At 39.0% G+C, this 17,259-nt stretch overlaps 1 protein-coding gene across 4 annotated transcripts in view; it reads left to right on the top strand.

Moving 5' to 3' along the window:
* The first annotated feature begins 142 nt into the window (after positions 1–142).
* Positions 143–17,259, top strand: part of LOC138046916 (golgin subfamily A member 4-like) — a 36,363-nt gene continuing 19,246 nt past the window's right edge. The window contains exons 1-3 of one of the 4 annotated variants that reach the window (XM_068893538.1): positions 171–395; positions 3,873–3,988; positions 5,809–5,896. In XM_068893538.1, coding sequence (XP_068749639.1) covers positions 5,811–5,896 — 86 coding nt within the window. In that variant the 5' untranslated portion in view covers positions 171–395; positions 3,873–3,988; positions 5,809–5,810. Of the gene's footprint in view, positions 396–977; positions 1,168–3,872; positions 3,989–5,808; positions 5,897–11,407; positions 11,504–17,259 lie in introns of those variants that run through there. The other 3 variants (XM_068893537.1, XM_068893539.1, XM_068893540.1) reach the window with 3 other exon arrangements.

The following is a 17,259-nucleotide window of genomic DNA, read 5'->3' as shown; positions in this document are numbered from 1 at the left end:
CGCGCAACTTTTCCAAGGATGCGTTGGCTGAAACTATCTTTGGCGTGCCCGGCATAAAACTGAACCGCCGAAAGGAGCCATCACTCAACTCTTTAAAAGCGCTCACGGTGTTAGATTACGATGCGTCACCGCTTTGTAATGTGAACTCCTTTGGAACCTTTCAAAGCACGCATACCGTAATTGTTTTTGCTTGGGTGTCTCGTTGCAACCGGACCGTACTTGCTTGAGAAGATAACTGAGACTTGGTGAAAATGGAGGTGTAGTCTGTTGCTGTTTTATGTTCAGGCTTGGTTGAAAATGAGTTGAGCTGCATCAACGTTTCATTGCAAAAACACGCGAAATTTTTATGTTTTTATCGACATCGGCTTTGAGTGGCTTATCTTCGTTTGCACCAGGTAAAGCTATAAAGAAATGCTCATCATTTTATGTAGAATTTTCAACGATATAATTGTTTTCCTAACTCCTTAAACTTATTTTTTGCTAAGTATCTTTCCGTGGACGAAGCAAATCCCCAACCGAGATGGTCACTCTCATTTCATTTCTGCTAAATTAAACGTTGTAACCGGAAATTGTCTCCGAAGGGATTTAAATACAGCACATTGAGCCGGAATTTTCTCACATTGTGAGTTTTCATTTTATCCAATCGCGTCCTGATAATTCCAAGGTTATGCTAATGGTGGTCCAGTGTCGTCTCCCACTGAAAACGAGTTCGATTAGTGTTTTAATACTGTTGTATTTGCAAGTGATATAAACCTTACGCTGGAGTGGTAAGAAATTATTTTTAAAAACAATTTTCATTGTTTATTATTTTTGGGATGAATTGCTACCCGACGAAGCAACTAAGGCAAGTTTTTCATTTTACACCATTATGGTCTCAAATATTTTTGTCAGTAGAGATATATCTGATCCACGCCATGCCAAATGAATGCCTGCGATTTCCGAATATCGTGAGCATAAACAAGCTATGAATTCCAGGCATAATTCAAACTGACGCGAATCAGCTCGATAAGTTTGATGGCACGTTAGTTACAAAGCCTTGGCAAGGTTGATCGTTGCCTGCCACACAAGCCCCAAGTCTACTGAAATTTTGGAAAATTTTGCATTGTGCTTAATATTATTTCACCGAAGAAAACCTTTGAATTGATTCATTGGTCGTGAAGATAACAGGTAGCATTTCTGTTTTATTTGAATTCAACTAATCTTCGCTATGCAGTTCCTTGACAATACTATAAGAAAGAAATTCCTAAACTGCATATTCTGCAAAACGAACGAAAACCGATGAAAGCCTTATTAATTGCTAGGACTCTAGAAATTGCTCTTTAACGTTCCTTCTACGTACACCGCAAACAATTTTGACAGTATAGAGTTTCAAACAGAAATACTGAATACAAAAAAAAAAGAAAACTCCTCCCAGGTGGTCCTTCAATTGAAAATGGAGGCTCCTCGATGTTCGCGCTCGGTGAAATGGGTTTAGCTGTATCAACGCCTTATTCCTTGTAAACAAGCGAAAATTTTTAGTATTTCCCAACATGGAAATCTTCCGCGTCCTATATCGTATTAATAATTCCTTTATCCAGTGGGTGATCCTGTGTGCCGAACTGACGACGCCAAATACAAGAAGAAATCAACATACAGTACATCTTTCAAATGTTATAAGGGCAAACGTTGTCTAAGCTAATAGATAGGTGTCCTGTGCTGATAAAAATATGGATAATGGAAGGAGCTGCTTAAATTAATATCCAACGCAAGACTGCACCGACACATCTAACAAGAAAATTATTTGACATATATTGATAACTATACATAATACGTTTATAAATTCAGGCGATTTCTTGGTGAGTTTTCAGACTTGATAATTCGAGGCTTTCCAAGTCGCAATTCAACTATTTGCAACCTTGCCTTCTATCACAAAACAAAAAGTGACATTGTCTTCTTTGGTTATCGAGGTTCGATGGGGCTAAAGCAATCACGCGAATACAAACAACTTAATGGACAATTCGAGTCTTAATTTCGATTAGGTTCTTTAATACTGCACTGATACTTCGCTTTGTTAGTGTTTATTTTCTTTTCTAAGAAACTGCTTTTACGAACATCTGATTGTGTTGCTTTTGTTTTGGTTAGCTAGTACACGTTTGCCGACTACTAGCATTTACAGCGATTCTCCGGAAATTACATGGCACATACAAAGACACATCCTTTTTCGTGGGTTTCTTAAACTGTGTAATGCGTTGCGTTGTTATTGGGCGGGGATCAGTGGGGAATAAAACAACTAAGTATGTCTGTGTTTAGGTTTAAGTGAATTTCCGGCTATTTAATGGAGCCTTGATCTCTCTTTGACCTCGACGTTGATAGCGAGTGGTATCAGACAACATCTTCAGTACAAATTCCATTTCGGAAAAAAAGATTATTGCAAATTTCTTTTTTCACGAAATATCAAAAGGAAAACTATACAGTGTTTCAGTACTGGGTCGACGCTTTCTTTTGAATCAGTTTTTCTAACTTAAAAAGTACCTAGACCTGTATTCTGCAAAATGTTACGTAGCAAAGGAAGGACTTTGACGCATATGTAGACGTAAAAGGCTACAACTAGAGCGTCTGCCGCAACAGCAAAACAAAAACAACAACAACTGGGGTTCACAACTGTTAGTCGAGCTCAGGAGCTCGTTATTGTTTTCATAACTTTTGAGAGCGCGAGTCATTGTTTCGGTTGTCGACGATATGCTCTGTAAATGGATATCGAACCAATAATGTGGAACTTTCTGAGAGCAGAGAGGCTTAACAGAGAGTGGCACGACGTCCAATTTTAGCGGTACTTAATGCTGTTTAAAGCTTTAATTTCAAGTTTTGTTTTCGCACCATAGATCTTAAAACTAAGGCAGATAACAGCCTCTTTTAAACTCCTGTTTCTGTCATGCAAGCGAGCGAGACGGCATACTCAAAATTTTATGAATTTAACATCTAGGTGAACAAGCACGAAATGAAAAATAATTACACCCTAGAGTTACCGACAAGGTAACACGCAAAGGAAAGCGGAAACCACGGATAGATTTTGTGTATAAAAAGTTGACGATTGGAACGAAGGTATACCACCGTAAGAAACAGTAGATATTTGCCCTTCTTGTTTATGTTTTGTTGCTGTGCTCTCTAATGATAAGCTGATACCCCGTATAGCGTTCATAGAATGCTAAATAGTCAATTCAGATTACGCAGAATCTGAAGTTAATGAGTCTTTTGTCTGCTCTGGTTGGTTGCCAAGTGCTGGGGAGTACACCTCTCGTCTTTTGTATTGTTTTGACGTTTTGGGGTCAAGTATTATAAAAAGGGTGGCAGCAATTTAGAAGGAACGTTCTTCGGGGTCGTGGAAAGGTTTCGTTATCAAGTAACTGGATCCCTCCACAGATTCACCCAGTTAACAACGCACTTTGGTTACACACAAGCTGACGTAAATATTTAATCAGTCTTGCCAAGCAAGATTTCACATGAAATAAACATTTTTATTTGGACTAAGATTAAATACTGTTCTTTATGTTCTTCGGAAGACCTGTTCTTCATTCTCTGTTTTTTTTATACAGGGGAGGCTCAGGTGTTTATTAATCCACTGCAGAGCATGTTTTGAATCAACGCAAACTGTTTCTGATGTGCCTTATCAAAATTTGGCAATCGTTGCCTGGGATAAAATGTTTTTTAAACGTGTTTGCAATTAAGGTCAATTTTACTTTGTTATTGTTTTGTAATGAAATATTACAGATAGCGATATGTCAAGACGAACGAAAGTTTAGATATGAACGAGATATTTTCAGTCATGTCCACACTGCCTAATCGTTAAAGTTACTGTGAACTGTTTGCAAACTGACTGCGTTTGTTTGTGACAGAGCTCAGAGGGATTTTTCTCTCCCGCTACACGCTTCAAGTTTTCATTTTTAATTGGAGACACGTGCCGCCGTACCTGTAGTGAGAGAGAAAAAACTGTCGCCATTGTTTCCCTGAGGTATGTGTCCAAGATTCGTATCAGAGCCAACACAAACTGCGAACCAGCCTTGCCAAAAAGTCGTCAATCTCGGAAAACGTCTGTCTCCAGTCGAGGGATATTTTTAATTATACTTGACATCCTCCTATTGAAGAAACCCGGAAATACGTTGATGGCTAATGATCTTCTAAGCATAATGCTGTTTCTTTGGTCACGCTAAGCAACTTGAGAAGGCCGCAAGGTGACTTGCATTAACAAAGGCGACAGTTCAGCTCAAGTGTTTAAGAAAATCGCCGTGAAAAAAACTAAGCTGATTCCCTTTTACCTTGGAGACAGTCATTTTAGATCATTCTTTGTGTCACAGGATAAATGTATCTTTGTAGGATTCTGACAGATGTATTTCACATCATCAGAGTCAAAAAATAATGAGATTTCTTCTTTTGTGGTGACCTTCCGACGATTGGGTTCGCTTTTACGGTACCTGCGTGACTGTCGATGACAAGGATGAAAACCAATTGAAACACTCTAGAAAAGTTTTTCACGTTTTTCACATTTCGTTCCGAAAGGATTAGCAAAAAAATTTACCATGAACGGCTCGTATTGTAAAAATTGATTTGATGTCTACCTCTAAGATTCCAACTGAGGGTTAATATTTTGCCACAATGGCTTGTAATCTCGCAATCTGATTGGCTAATTTGCCGTTGTCGATAAGAGTCTAGACAACGCTGCTCGCGTCATGCTCGCGTCAATTTACCACGAAATGCAACAGCCAATCAGGAACGCTCATTTTGGGAAATAAACTAATCATATTGCGAGAAAGTTATAGCCTACACTTGATCTTTCTTTGTGTCATGATTCTGGTCACGCCTGGGTCACGCTCTGAAATAAAAACTTTCTTTGTGGTAAAAAACAAATCGAAAGTGGTTCAGCGTTGTCTGATCCTGAACAAAGATAATGAGGAACGTTGACCCGTAGAACAATGCAAAAAAACACGTGACATAGTCCCATTTCACACTTCTTAATTTCTTGGGGCCCGTTTTTCGAAATGTCGAAACGTTTAGGGTGACATAATTCCCTCTGTATCTTAAGAAGGGAGAGTTTTTATGCTATCAATTTTCACAATTATTTTGCTTTTAGTCATCTTTTAAAGCATAATAAAAGGCCAGATTTTTTAAAACAAGCGGGTTGAAATTTTACTAATAGCTTTTGGGATCCAAAACTCGCGTTTTTCGAGAAACGGGACCCAGATCAAAGAACGCGAGAAAACAGAACTGACTTCGTGAATGTCCAAGCGAGTCATGCATGCGTGCACATTATGTCTGGCATCTGTTCTCTTAAAATGGAAAATTGAAAACTCTTTGGATTACCTTCCTGCGGAAAGAATATTTAAGCTACTCATAAGGTTTCCTTCTTCGCTTCATTGTAGATGTTTATTTTATAAGTCTAATAGTTTAGCTTCGATGCATGCACGGTTCGTAAGTCGGACGTTAGACAACTCCGTCTGCGTTAAGGAGATTTCACAGGATTGTCGAACAAAGAGGTTTATGTAGTTGTAAAGATACACAAAGCGAATGTGTGTTTTTCACGCCGCCCGCACGCTAAAAACTGACCTTAAAGTAAGCCTTAAAAAATCCCTTTTTTTTCACCCCTAGGAAATTAAATTGACCTAGACAGGAACCATAGTATATCTTTTATTTCGTGTATCAAAGTTCAAGTTTTAATCCACTAATGCCTTTTCAACAATTTTTTGTTCGCCTTCCGTAAAACCTGGATTTACTTATCACCGACTAATTGGCTTTTCATGAGTGTCACTTGATAGTTTTGTGTTACCTTACTCGCAGAGATGGCGTCTGTTGGAGATGTATCAGCGACACAACCGGTGAAGCAAGTCCCTGGCGAACACGAGGAGAAGTATTCGTCTGCATCTAAGTAAGTAGATAAATTAGTTTGCATGTTAGCCAGGTTTTGTTACTAAGTAGATAATTTTTTTTTGCCTCAGCTGAGTGAAACAAGGATGAAATAACCCTTATGTAACTTTTCATTGCGGTCCCTTTTATTTACATTTCTAATGCGTACCAAAAATCAAAGTTACCCTTGTGCTCCTTGAGTGTTCCTCCTTTTTCAAATTTTCTCTCACGTTGAAGTGATAATCGCAGTACAGTGAGCCTTTGCGAACACAGCTCAAATAGAACCCGTGGCCGGCCGCCTCGTAAATATGCGATGCACTCTGTTCTTCACAATGAGCTTTACACATTAGCTCATCTTCAACTTCTATTTCTTTAGGAAGTTGTAATTGGCCCTAGACGTACAGAAACAAACTCGTCAAAACTCCACTAGCTTTTTTTGGCATAAAGAAAAGATAACCTAATTAATTACACGTACAAAGGGCCTTTGCCGGGCATGGCGGGAATCGAACGCTTGGACTTTGTTCGAGCGAGACAAGAAATATGTCCTTCGCACTGATGCTTGCGATAAACGTTAAAGCGATTTTATTGCGACTAAAATCAAATATTTTGTACAAATGTCAAGACAAGGCATTTTGACGATATGTCTGTTGTTGCACAAGCTGTGGTTCGAAGCTGACATGTGTAAGACACTTTTTTTGCAGTCGTACGTGAAATAGGACTCGAATCATTAGCATCTGTTTGTAGTGTCTTGTTCGGAGTTATTTCCTTTGGAAAGTGGAGCAGGGCCATTTTGCCCCTAGAAATAAAAATCGCCCAACAACCCGGAACGCCGCCGGCCCTTCCTTACACACGCCCGCGGAAGGCATATCCCAGATATTTTCCATGCTTACTATTTCAAGCTGGGTTTTCAATGTCACTAAAAAAAAAAAGAAGTATTTAAGTTACCTAAGATACACCCTCTCAAAGAAAAGGCCCTTCCTAATCATGAAATATTTTACTGTATTGTGTCACGGGCCACATCTCGTTGGGGGTTCGCAACCGAACTTTGAACTCTCTTTGAGACGCTTAGACTGGTCGAGTTACTCTATTTCAGTCCACATTTCTGGCGAATACCTCAGGGGACCAATGATAGCGTTTCTCACAAGTGCAACACAGCTATGAGGATTAAATGAGCTTATGAAAACTAAACTCGATTCAATAATTTTGTTTGCGTTAGTAGTTAAGTTGGTTTGAATGCGTGGGTGAATAGTGCTTGCTCTTGGCTTAGCTTCGGTCAAGCTTATATTAAATGTATATTATTATTATTATTATTATTATTATTATTATTATTATTATTATTATTATTATTTAGGTATTGCGTTTTATTGCCGTACGTCATCACAACGAAGAACGAAGTAAGTATTTGTGCAAGCTTCAATTAAGCTTCTCCACATCAAATTCCTTTGAACAACTGGTTGTTTGCTTGAATGGGATTTTAAAGAATTTGATGAGTGAATTAGGAAACCCTTTCATGGGTATTGAATTGCGCGAAACCCAGATGTATTCATAGAAACAAATAGGATCAGTTTACTTGACTGGAAACACCACGCACCTCTATTGATAAAGCTCTTTTCAAAAGCCATCGGGGATTCTTCCGTCTTTCGGGAATCAATCTAACGCTGTGTTTAGTTCCTTGTCACGCAAACCTTTTATCAGCACATAACGTACAATTGTTTCATCTTTCCACCACATCTTTTCTTCTGCCATGCCCTCGTTTCTGCCCGTCGTGTGACCCCAATACTCAAACAAATTTCACGCGGAAACTCCGAACTGTTTTATTTACGACTGGAACTCAGTATAGACGAGGAAGAGTTTTTGTAGTTATCATTGGACCGTTCTGCACTATAAGAAACGCACCAAAACCTTCTTTCTCTTGAAACAAGAATGTGTAATGACTCGGATGCATGGCATTACAGGAGAAAACCTATGGCTTGTCAGTCTACAAATTCGTTCCTTACAACTGTAGTCTCTGTCATATTACGATAATCTAAGATCTTGATACCTTGAGAGAAAGCCTATAATTCTTTTCTCTCATGATCTTGAAAACAAGTTGATGCCTTATTCACTTAAAAAGTCGGACTTTAGCATTCCATTTACATTCGCTCTTTTGTGCTCAGAATTCCAAGGAAAGAATAACGCTTGTCATTTAATTTGCTCTAGTCAAAGAATTTCGGAATGGGAATTTTTGGTAGGCGACAATTCCCATTCAAAGATCGCATTCCTTCAAAGCAAGCATTCCTGTTTCAGATGAAGGGAAAAATAATCCTTGCACTTATCTCGATAACCTTTCATCTATAGCCCGCACTTCAAATTTAGTTTATTTCATTCATCAAGTCCTCTCACGGGACTCATATGAGCCCCTGATGGGGCATAATTCATAGCTCGGGTTGGTAGAGCATTGCACCGTCATTGCAGAGGTCGTGGGTTTGATTCCCGTTGAACCCACGTGAATTTTTCATGTGACTGTAAGAGATAGACATTGCTTAAAGTTGTCCAGATAAGTGCGAGAATTCCCTGTTGTCTATCCTACGAGCAGTTTCTCTCCTCGAGATGGGACCAGGGACCCGTTTCTCGAAAGTCCTGAAAGTTTACGGGCCATTTTCGGGTGTCACAATTCCCTTTGTATCTCAAGAACGGAGATGATTTAATTCGTCAAACTTCACAGTTATTTTTAGTTTTGTTTCCTTGAAAACATGTTAAAAGACCGGCTTTCCAAAACAAGCGGTTGGCGGTTTCTCAAATGACTTTTCGGATCCGAAAGTTTTCGGGACTTTCGAGAAACGGGCCCCAGTCCTGTCTGCTTTCAGGTTACCCTTCCTCTATCGCCCTTACTTCAAATATATATACAATTGAAGACTGAGTGGCTTAGGGGAATAGCATTCCGTTCATGACCGAACAGTTCCAAAAAGAACACGATTTCTGAATATTCCGAGCTTATCTATTCCGAAACAGTCAAGAGCAAGTGCTTCCACAGGCGAACAAATATCAGAGCCGGATGCTTCCTCGGGTTTTCATACAGTGATTGAAATCGGTGTCGGTGACGTAAGTTGCTTGGCTTTCTATCCACGTGAAAACTATCTATCTATATTTCTATCCACGTGAAAACTGAGAAAAATCAGTTATGAAGTGAGCTTTATCGGGGCTTGTCAGTCGAAAAACTTAATCCTCAATGGGCGTACATGATGTCATCGCTTCACGCGCTCGTTGGCTGGAGATCAAAACGCCACTAATTTTGGGGGACAGTTTCTTTCGTTCCTCCACTTCGAATGGCGCTTTTTCTCAGAAATCAACTGTAATACCTTTCTTAATGTCTAAACTCTTTAAACTTTTTTTTTTAAAAATACGTATTCATTGCTAGTCGAAGACAAAAAGGGATACGAATTAACAGTGCAAAATACTCAACGGCACTGAAAGTAATTTGGTCCTGCAACATTCTTAGGTTAGAGGATCAGAGATCATATTTCAACACTGTTAGTGCGAGTTATCAAGCTACCTGTAACACATATAGTTCACTAAAATAAAATAAAAAAAGATCTATTAGTTACGGGAAATTTCAAATTGATTGGTTTTTCGGGAAGTGTGTGACATTTTTAGTTGTCTGTCTTTGATCTTTTCACAAAATGCCCCTGAATGATGACAACACTTATCATCATTAACTTACTCGAGAAGTCAAATTATTTCTGAAACTTGATTTTCGTCAATAATCTCAGTGGCGCCGGAGCAATTCACTCCCGCCAATGACACGAATCGCGTTTCCAGGGAAAGAGTTTTATTTCCAGGGTTTTGCTTTTCCTCGTTGACCTTTCACATTCATTTTCCTGTCTCAAACATGGCTTATTTTCACAAGAGCAAATTATTGGGATATCAAAGAAAGTTGCTATTTCAGAAAACGAATACCGGTAGTCGCTTCTCAGCAGTAGCTACCGTATATCAATAGCAAATGAAAACAACTCCTGTCTCCATCTACGTTCGCTGACTGAAATGCATGGTACCTTTCGCGGTGCATGCATAAACTCTTTTTAACCCTATGGGTTCTCGTGTACACACCTCCACATATTTTTTGGAATCCCTGTTCTTTGTATTAATACTGCAAATTAGCGTTACAGTGCAAATAGAGAAACTCGAAACTTGACTTTCTTTCACATTGACAGGTAAGGAGCTCCCAGGGGTTTCGGGGTACAAGGGAACATGGCTACTTGAACGAGGGAAGAACAGGCAAACAAAGACAATATCTTAGGGAACATAAACCATTTTAGGGATCAAAAAGCTGAGACGTTTTGGAGTAATTTCGGGAACAAGGGAACACAAGCTATTTTTTTTAAGGGAACACGGAAACTAGCCCCCCCTCCCCCTCCTCCTTCCCCTGGGTGGACCTCATAGGTTAATGGCTTCGTTCGGAATTACAACCATGAGTTATCCAAAGAAAATGCAAATAATTTATCGAAATGAGTGTGCAAAACCTCCACGAACTCGTTTAATTAAGAGGTAAATTGGTTAGGTCACTTCAAATTCTACTGAAACGAATCAATTCGAGTATGTATTAAGTTTTTCAAACGGAGCTTGTAGACAAATCGTGAGGTAGTAGTTTTCACTGCCTTTGAATGGTAGATTTACAAAACTTAAGTTTGAGCTTGTAAATCGGAAATCTGGATTCCAGCTGGATAGGTACTTGAAGTGAATATTGAAGGTTTCGGAGAAAGTAGAAGCTTGTTGAAGAAAAGCAAGTCTGTGCACGGCGGAAACTTCACGTTCATGTAACAATGGCGATATTCAGGAATCTTATAAATACCCCTATAAAGTCATAGAACTGTTGAACTATCACAGAAGTCAACAACTCCTCTTATTTCTTGATACATATGCTCAACTTTTACTGCACACAGAACCGAAACTCATATACACAACTGAACATGAACACTAAAGACAACGGTTACGTAACTCGTATATTTGCAGAACGTCTGAACAGACCTATCCAGTTTATGACCTTCAGTCCTCACGTGCTCGTACAAAGCTAACTTAAGGAGGTAAAAGAGGTTATTTCTATGCTAAATAATCTTTATTTTCTATTCTTCACATAACAAAACCGATCCAACGACGCAATTGCATGTAGTTATCTTTGTGTTTATGGTCACGTAATTATCGATTGCGCATGCGTTTTGCGAGGCGCCTGTTGGTCTGCCGTTGCAGGCACTAAACGCGAGCACTTTGCATGCAAGAGCAAAACTATTAAACCTTTGTCTAATTTCTGGTGTCATTTGATTTTTTAATACCGAATTTATTTGCACTCGATGGAAATACTTGGCCTGTCTGTCTGAGGGGCACCATAAAACCCAGTTCTTTTCTTCAACAATTCATTGAAATTTTAACAATAAACTAATTAAAATTCCTTAGGTCTAAACTAATGACCCAGCAATCAATGAAGTCTTTGTCTATTCAAGGTTTTGCAATGGCAAATCATTTGTTCGGAACACTCTAGTGCTTTAAGTGATTCTTATTCCTTCCGTGATCTTGGCGACATCGTCTATTTACAGCTCATTCAAATGTTCGCGTTTTTTTACCCCCGCTCGTATCTCCCATCGTGGATGATCGAAAGGTACGTTTGCCACAGCATTTATTACCACGAATATTAACAGGTGCTCAGGTCTCGTTTTAAGCCGGCGGATCGTTGCCTTTTGTTTTCAAACCGACTTTTACAGCTATTGCACGCACTCTGTTGTATTGATCTCGTTCCATAGCTAGCAGTGAGCGAAGGGCGAGGGTTTCTGGAAACTATGGTGCTGCGTCGTCACGGAGAAGTTGAAACTTGTACATGTATACTGTTTCCGGATGGGTGCACCGCTAAGGAAGGCAGTTTTGTCCATGCATTCATATCAACAACATATCATCATAGCGTTGTGAGAAAAACCTTATATTAGCCTTTCTAAGAGCGGCATATAGTATAAGCAGGTACGCAGAAAAAAATGGGAGTAACTGAATTGATTGGTTACATTGACTATCCTGACCGCATAGCAATTGAAAGAGTGATTCATCATGGACGTGCCTTTGGAACCCAACAATAAGTTCAGGGAAGCTGTTAGAACTTAAAGTTGGATAAGTTCTGTTCGTTCTCAATTTTGTTTCTTAGGCAGATTACGAAGTTCATGAACGTGATGTGTACCAAAGACTTGCAGTTTAATTCGTTTTCCGACGAAAATTTTCGCCTTAAACTTTGCACCCCGTAGGGACTGGAATAATTTAAAGCGTGACCGTTTGATTGAACTTTCCAAGGCACCGATTCACTCGTGCGTTCTTTACCATACATTCAGACAAAAATGAGTTTTTTATAGAGAGAGGGAAACGTGATTCTCTTGCAGATCGGGTTTAATAGAAATGCCTCCTGGTTACAAAAGTGAAGCAGTTTTTCTTTCTGCTTCATTTTCTTTAATTCACTTTTTCTGCGTCATTTATGATGTGTTCCAAAGACTTGCTGTTTTGTTTTCAGACGAAAAATCCTTAAACTTTGCACTCTGTAAGGACTGGAATCATTTAACGCGTGACCGTGTGATTTAACTTTCTAAGGCATTAATTTCCTCGTGTGTTCATTACCATACATTCAAACAAAAATGAGTTTTTTTATGGACAGAGGGAAAGGTGATCAGCAGTTCCAAAATTACTTGCAGATCGTGTTTAATGGAAGTCACTGTGCTGAATGCCTCGTAGTTACAAAAATGAGACAGTTTTTCTTTCTGCTTCATTTTCTTCGATTAACTGAACTTTTTCTGGGTCATTCAAACGAATTCGTGGCGGCTTAGTCGTGAAGAACGGTTTGCGCGGTAGTATTAGCACCCGCCTTCCACAAATATGTCCCAATTTTGATTCCCAAACTCGGTGTCATATGTTAGGTTTGTCAGTTATCTCCTTTGCACCAGGATCAATGCAGTGTTCCCCACATTGGCCTATTGCGCTACACTGTGGATAATCCACAGACACTGACAACGAATGCTTCTTTTGACTAAACCCTCAGAAAAGTTTCGAGTTCGCCTAGCGAGATTCGAGCGGCTTCTTCAAAGCCAATCTGATCCTTTTTACTTATACAAAACTTTTCCTAGTTAGTGTGAAAATCTAGGTCTGCTGCAAAAGTCACTCCAAAGCCTCTGAAAGACTTCCTGAGAAATTTTCAGTTGTTCTTGCGTCTTTTCCATTGGATTGGTTTTAATTATGAAAGTCTCTTAGGCTCCTTCAGATCGATCTCAACTGGAAAACGTGTCAGAGTCAGCTTGTAGCCTAAAAGAGGCTGTCAAAGACCAGCCAGCTTCCCTGACGCTATTAAACTTGTTTTAGGAGTATTATTTCTATTCAAAATTTGGGGGAAGCTTAAGCTGTATTTTTTTTTTTATTGAAACATTTGGTAAGGTAAATGGAGTCCTTGTCAAAAATCTGAGAATCGACGCAACGTTCCTGATTACGCAATTAAACTTCAGAACAATTTCGAAGCAAAAACGGGGTTTCGCGACAGGTAAGGCACATAAGGCTTTGACATTCTCTTTCCATCCACTTCGGTTTGCTGCTAAAGCTCTGTCAGTCGTCCATGATTGCCACCCAGCTACTCGTCTTATCTATCTATTCTAGTAGTTGTTTATGACTTTGTGCTATACGACCGTCTTCCGCCATGAAGCATGAAACTCTGAGTAGCGATCGATGTCTTTGAACAACTAATCTACTCCTAAACCGTTATAATTATCATAGCTCTAGTTTAACAACTATTGCGCACTACATAGCTGATAAGACAGTTTTCAAGCCTATATATATTGCTCCATATCAGTAAATAGGTAAATTTAGAGATACCAATGTGCTCTACAAATAAGTGAGCCTACATTTTTTCCAAGTACCAGATATCTAAGACCCGCGAATAAATATTTCGACATCCTTTGTTCACGAAACACTAACGCTAAATTTAAAGGTATCAAAAAGCCTTCGATTCTTCAACCTCTAGTCTGCAAAAGAAAAGGCATTTTCTGTGGCACTTGATTTTGTAAATGGCTATTCAAGCTCTTGGAAATAGAGCACATTTTTCGTTTCAACTTTGTTTCATCATGTATTTGTAGCATATTCACAAATAATCTTCAAATAAAACAAAGCCTCTCTTTAAAAAAGGCATAAATCTCTGTCAGTTTCGTTCTTTGTTTAAAGGTTAAGGCACTCATCCGACTTGAAATTCATGGCGCCGAGTTGAAAGGGCGTCGTTTTCAAAACAAAAAGAATCATTAAAAACCTCGGCAGAATGAACTCTTGAGGCTTGATTTTGTAAATGGCAAAGTTCTTGAGAACTTAGTTACGAGGAACACTGTCATTAAAAATGTCACGGAACCGTTTTCTTTCCATTTAACAATTAAGCACTGGATTTTTCAACCGAATAGATTTTCTCTTTCCGTCGTACAGAAAATCAAGCGATCTTTTCGTCGTCTCAAAGAGTGAACTCTTTAATTAATTTTATTTTTAGGTTGATACCTTGGTAGCGAGGTAATTAAGTAAGGTTCCAGACATCATTTTCTCGACTCGCGACCTTACCTTAAATGCCATTCGTTCTGTTACAAAAATGCCCCAAAGGCAAAGATGATTAATATCGATCTCTCCACTCTGCAATGCCTCGATTATGTTCCTTTATTAACAAAATTTTCCATCGCTGAACAGTCAGTAAGGTAAGTCGGTAATAGCAATTGCTAATGAAAATTATTACCTGAAGTTCTCATAGGCTCCAGTATCAGTAAACGGATAGTTAACAAGATATATCTTTTATCAGTGAATACCCAACGGGACGTAGCGGGCATGATTTTTACACTCCGAAAACGTGATCGATTCTTGAACTGTGTATAAAGTATAACTGTACTGAAGTATAACTTAATATCCAATGAGAGTAAGGTTTACTCAATAGACCACTGCGAACGTCTACATTTTTTCCCTAACCCAGCAGGGAGTTTCCATTACCTTAATTTACAAATAAAAAAAATGGAATGATGCTGCAAAAGAATTTTGATGCCTGCTCGATATTGGTGTTTCTCCCAATTACGGCAAACGCTGCTCAAATCGAGATAAGTTTCCATGCACAGTGGATGGTTAAAATTTAATACCAACTTATTAAAGTGTCCATCGAAAAGGCGACCAAAACTTGATAATTGTTTCATTGGCTCTTCGCTAGAACGACTTTTGCAATTTGAATATTAACGTCACAGTAGAATAATCTTAATTTCTCAAAAATCACGAAAAATGAATTCTCGTTATAACACCTTACTGTAGAGTCGTTTGTCTTCAATATCTGTTCCCTTAGTAAATTTGAAGTGCGTTATTCGTTATGCGACACAAACAGACACACTATCCAATAATGGAAGACAAAATAAGTGGGCTCGCATTAATAAAACTTGAGTTGTTCGACACTAAAAGTAAAAGGATTCTTTTTATGCATTCAGCCGGTGTTACTCACTTCCATTGCAGATTTCTATATGTTCTTAAAACAAAAGTAAAGAGTAGCTTGAGGCAGCTTGATATAGTCTGGTAGGTCTGACTTCAATTCATTGCACTTTGAAGACAAAGAGCTTTGCAATCCAACAACGAGAAAATTCGAAAACAACTTTTCGATAGCTTTGTCTTCCGACGTAAAGCACTAAAAATAGTCTCTGAACTTTGACTGACATCCATAGAAGATTCTTTGATGTGCTTAACAAACCTCAAGAGTAGCTTGAGGCAACTTCATATAATCTAGAGCTCTGAACATGGAGCTTTGCAATCCAACTGCGAGAAAATTCGAAAAAGAAAACATTTCCATAGCTTTGTGTTCAACACAAGAAAAGTGGAGCGATTCTTTCATGCATTCAGTCTGTGGACGTTAATTAACTTAAGCGTGTGTTGACATCCACGGTAGATGTTTCTCAATGTATATGCAGGTCTGGTTTTACAGTCTGGCGCAGCTGGCTTCAGATCAACGCATTTTGACCATCGTGATTTGCACTCCGACCAAGACAACACGAAGGTTACAAATAGGGAAATGAGCACTGCGGCCCTTGGAACATGTGAATTTGTTGAGTCAGTTTAAGATTGAATTAAAACCGTGAGAACAGTGTTTCTCAAACCTCTGCATTGCACTCCCATGATACCGTATTGTTGTTCTGCTGTGAACTCGTATAACATCTCTCAAAAATACTACTCTCTCAGCCGTTTTGCCAACTCGCTCTCTCTCTCTTTCCGTCTCTTAAGCTCCTCCTTCTTCTATTCAGCATGGTAAGAAGGCAGGGAGGGGTAGCGGAAAAAAGATCAGGGCTGATAGCGAAAGGCTGAATTGGTTCCTAGATGGAATGAGGTATATTGCAGACCTTAAGCTTGTTACGTAATCTCGTGCATATTTTAGGTAGCCTAAACTCTGCCAAAACCTAAAGAAAAACATCAGCATTCGAAAATATTAATGGAAAAACCTCGATCTTACAACTAGCCGCCGTTGTTGAAAGGCTGGATGATTTTATCCAGTAGATAAGTCACTATCCAGAGAATAAAAACACTTCACGTTAAACGTGCACGGCTGCAACTGGATGTGCTTAGGGTGTGCAAATTCGCGCTTAGATTCAGTGAAACCTGAGTAGTGACTTATCCACTGGATGAAGCTATCTGGTCCTTGAACAAATGGGACCTTATTAAGAAGACTCCACTTCTCTAAGTTAGGTTTCCAAGCAAGTGAGCCTTTACTAGCTCATTTATTTCCTTTGAGTTTTGAGCAGAGGAACGAGAAACTAACAAATTTAAAAACAAAGAACATCGGTCACTTTTGAACGAAAGACTCCGTGCCTTAAACTGAACAGAAATTTAGAATGCTGCCGAGCTCTGTTGAGTAACATAATACCGGTTTGCTCGCGTGCCGCAGGACAATTCGTTCACAGCCATAACCACAGGTGGGGTTACTAATTACGCAGAGGTTTTGGTCTTTTTGTTTGATCTTATCTCTATTGATGTGGTTATATTTTTAGACGATAATGCCTTGACACGTGACACGTGACACGTGACACGTGCTTGCAAATTCAAAGTTTCCTTAATATTTTCTAATTCATATTGACCCTTTTCGAAAGAATTAGTTAACTGCTCTGTTCGCGTCCATGTTCTGTAGGCTGTTTATAAAACAAAAAAACAAATTTGAAAAATCCCGACGGGCATCTAAGAGACAGTCGGACGACTGGACACCACATTTTTTTTAAGTTGTACAGGATCAGTAAAAGGTATGAGACTTTTCTCGCGACTGTGTATAAGTGATGATTGCGTAATCATTTTTTCCTCGACTTGTAAAGTGTTGTTTAGAGCTACGCAAAATTTCAGCCACTTCTGGGTCTACAT

The sequence above is a fragment of the Montipora capricornis genome, chromosome 4 (genome assembly GCF_036669925.1).
Source record: "Montipora capricornis isolate CH-2021 chromosome 4, ASM3666992v2, whole genome shotgun sequence".
NCBI lineage: Eukaryota > Metazoa > Cnidaria > Anthozoa > Scleractinia > Acroporidae > Montipora > Montipora capricornis.
Note: the sequence above shows the minus strand (reverse complement) of the source record. Positions and strands in the feature narration are given on the sequence as shown.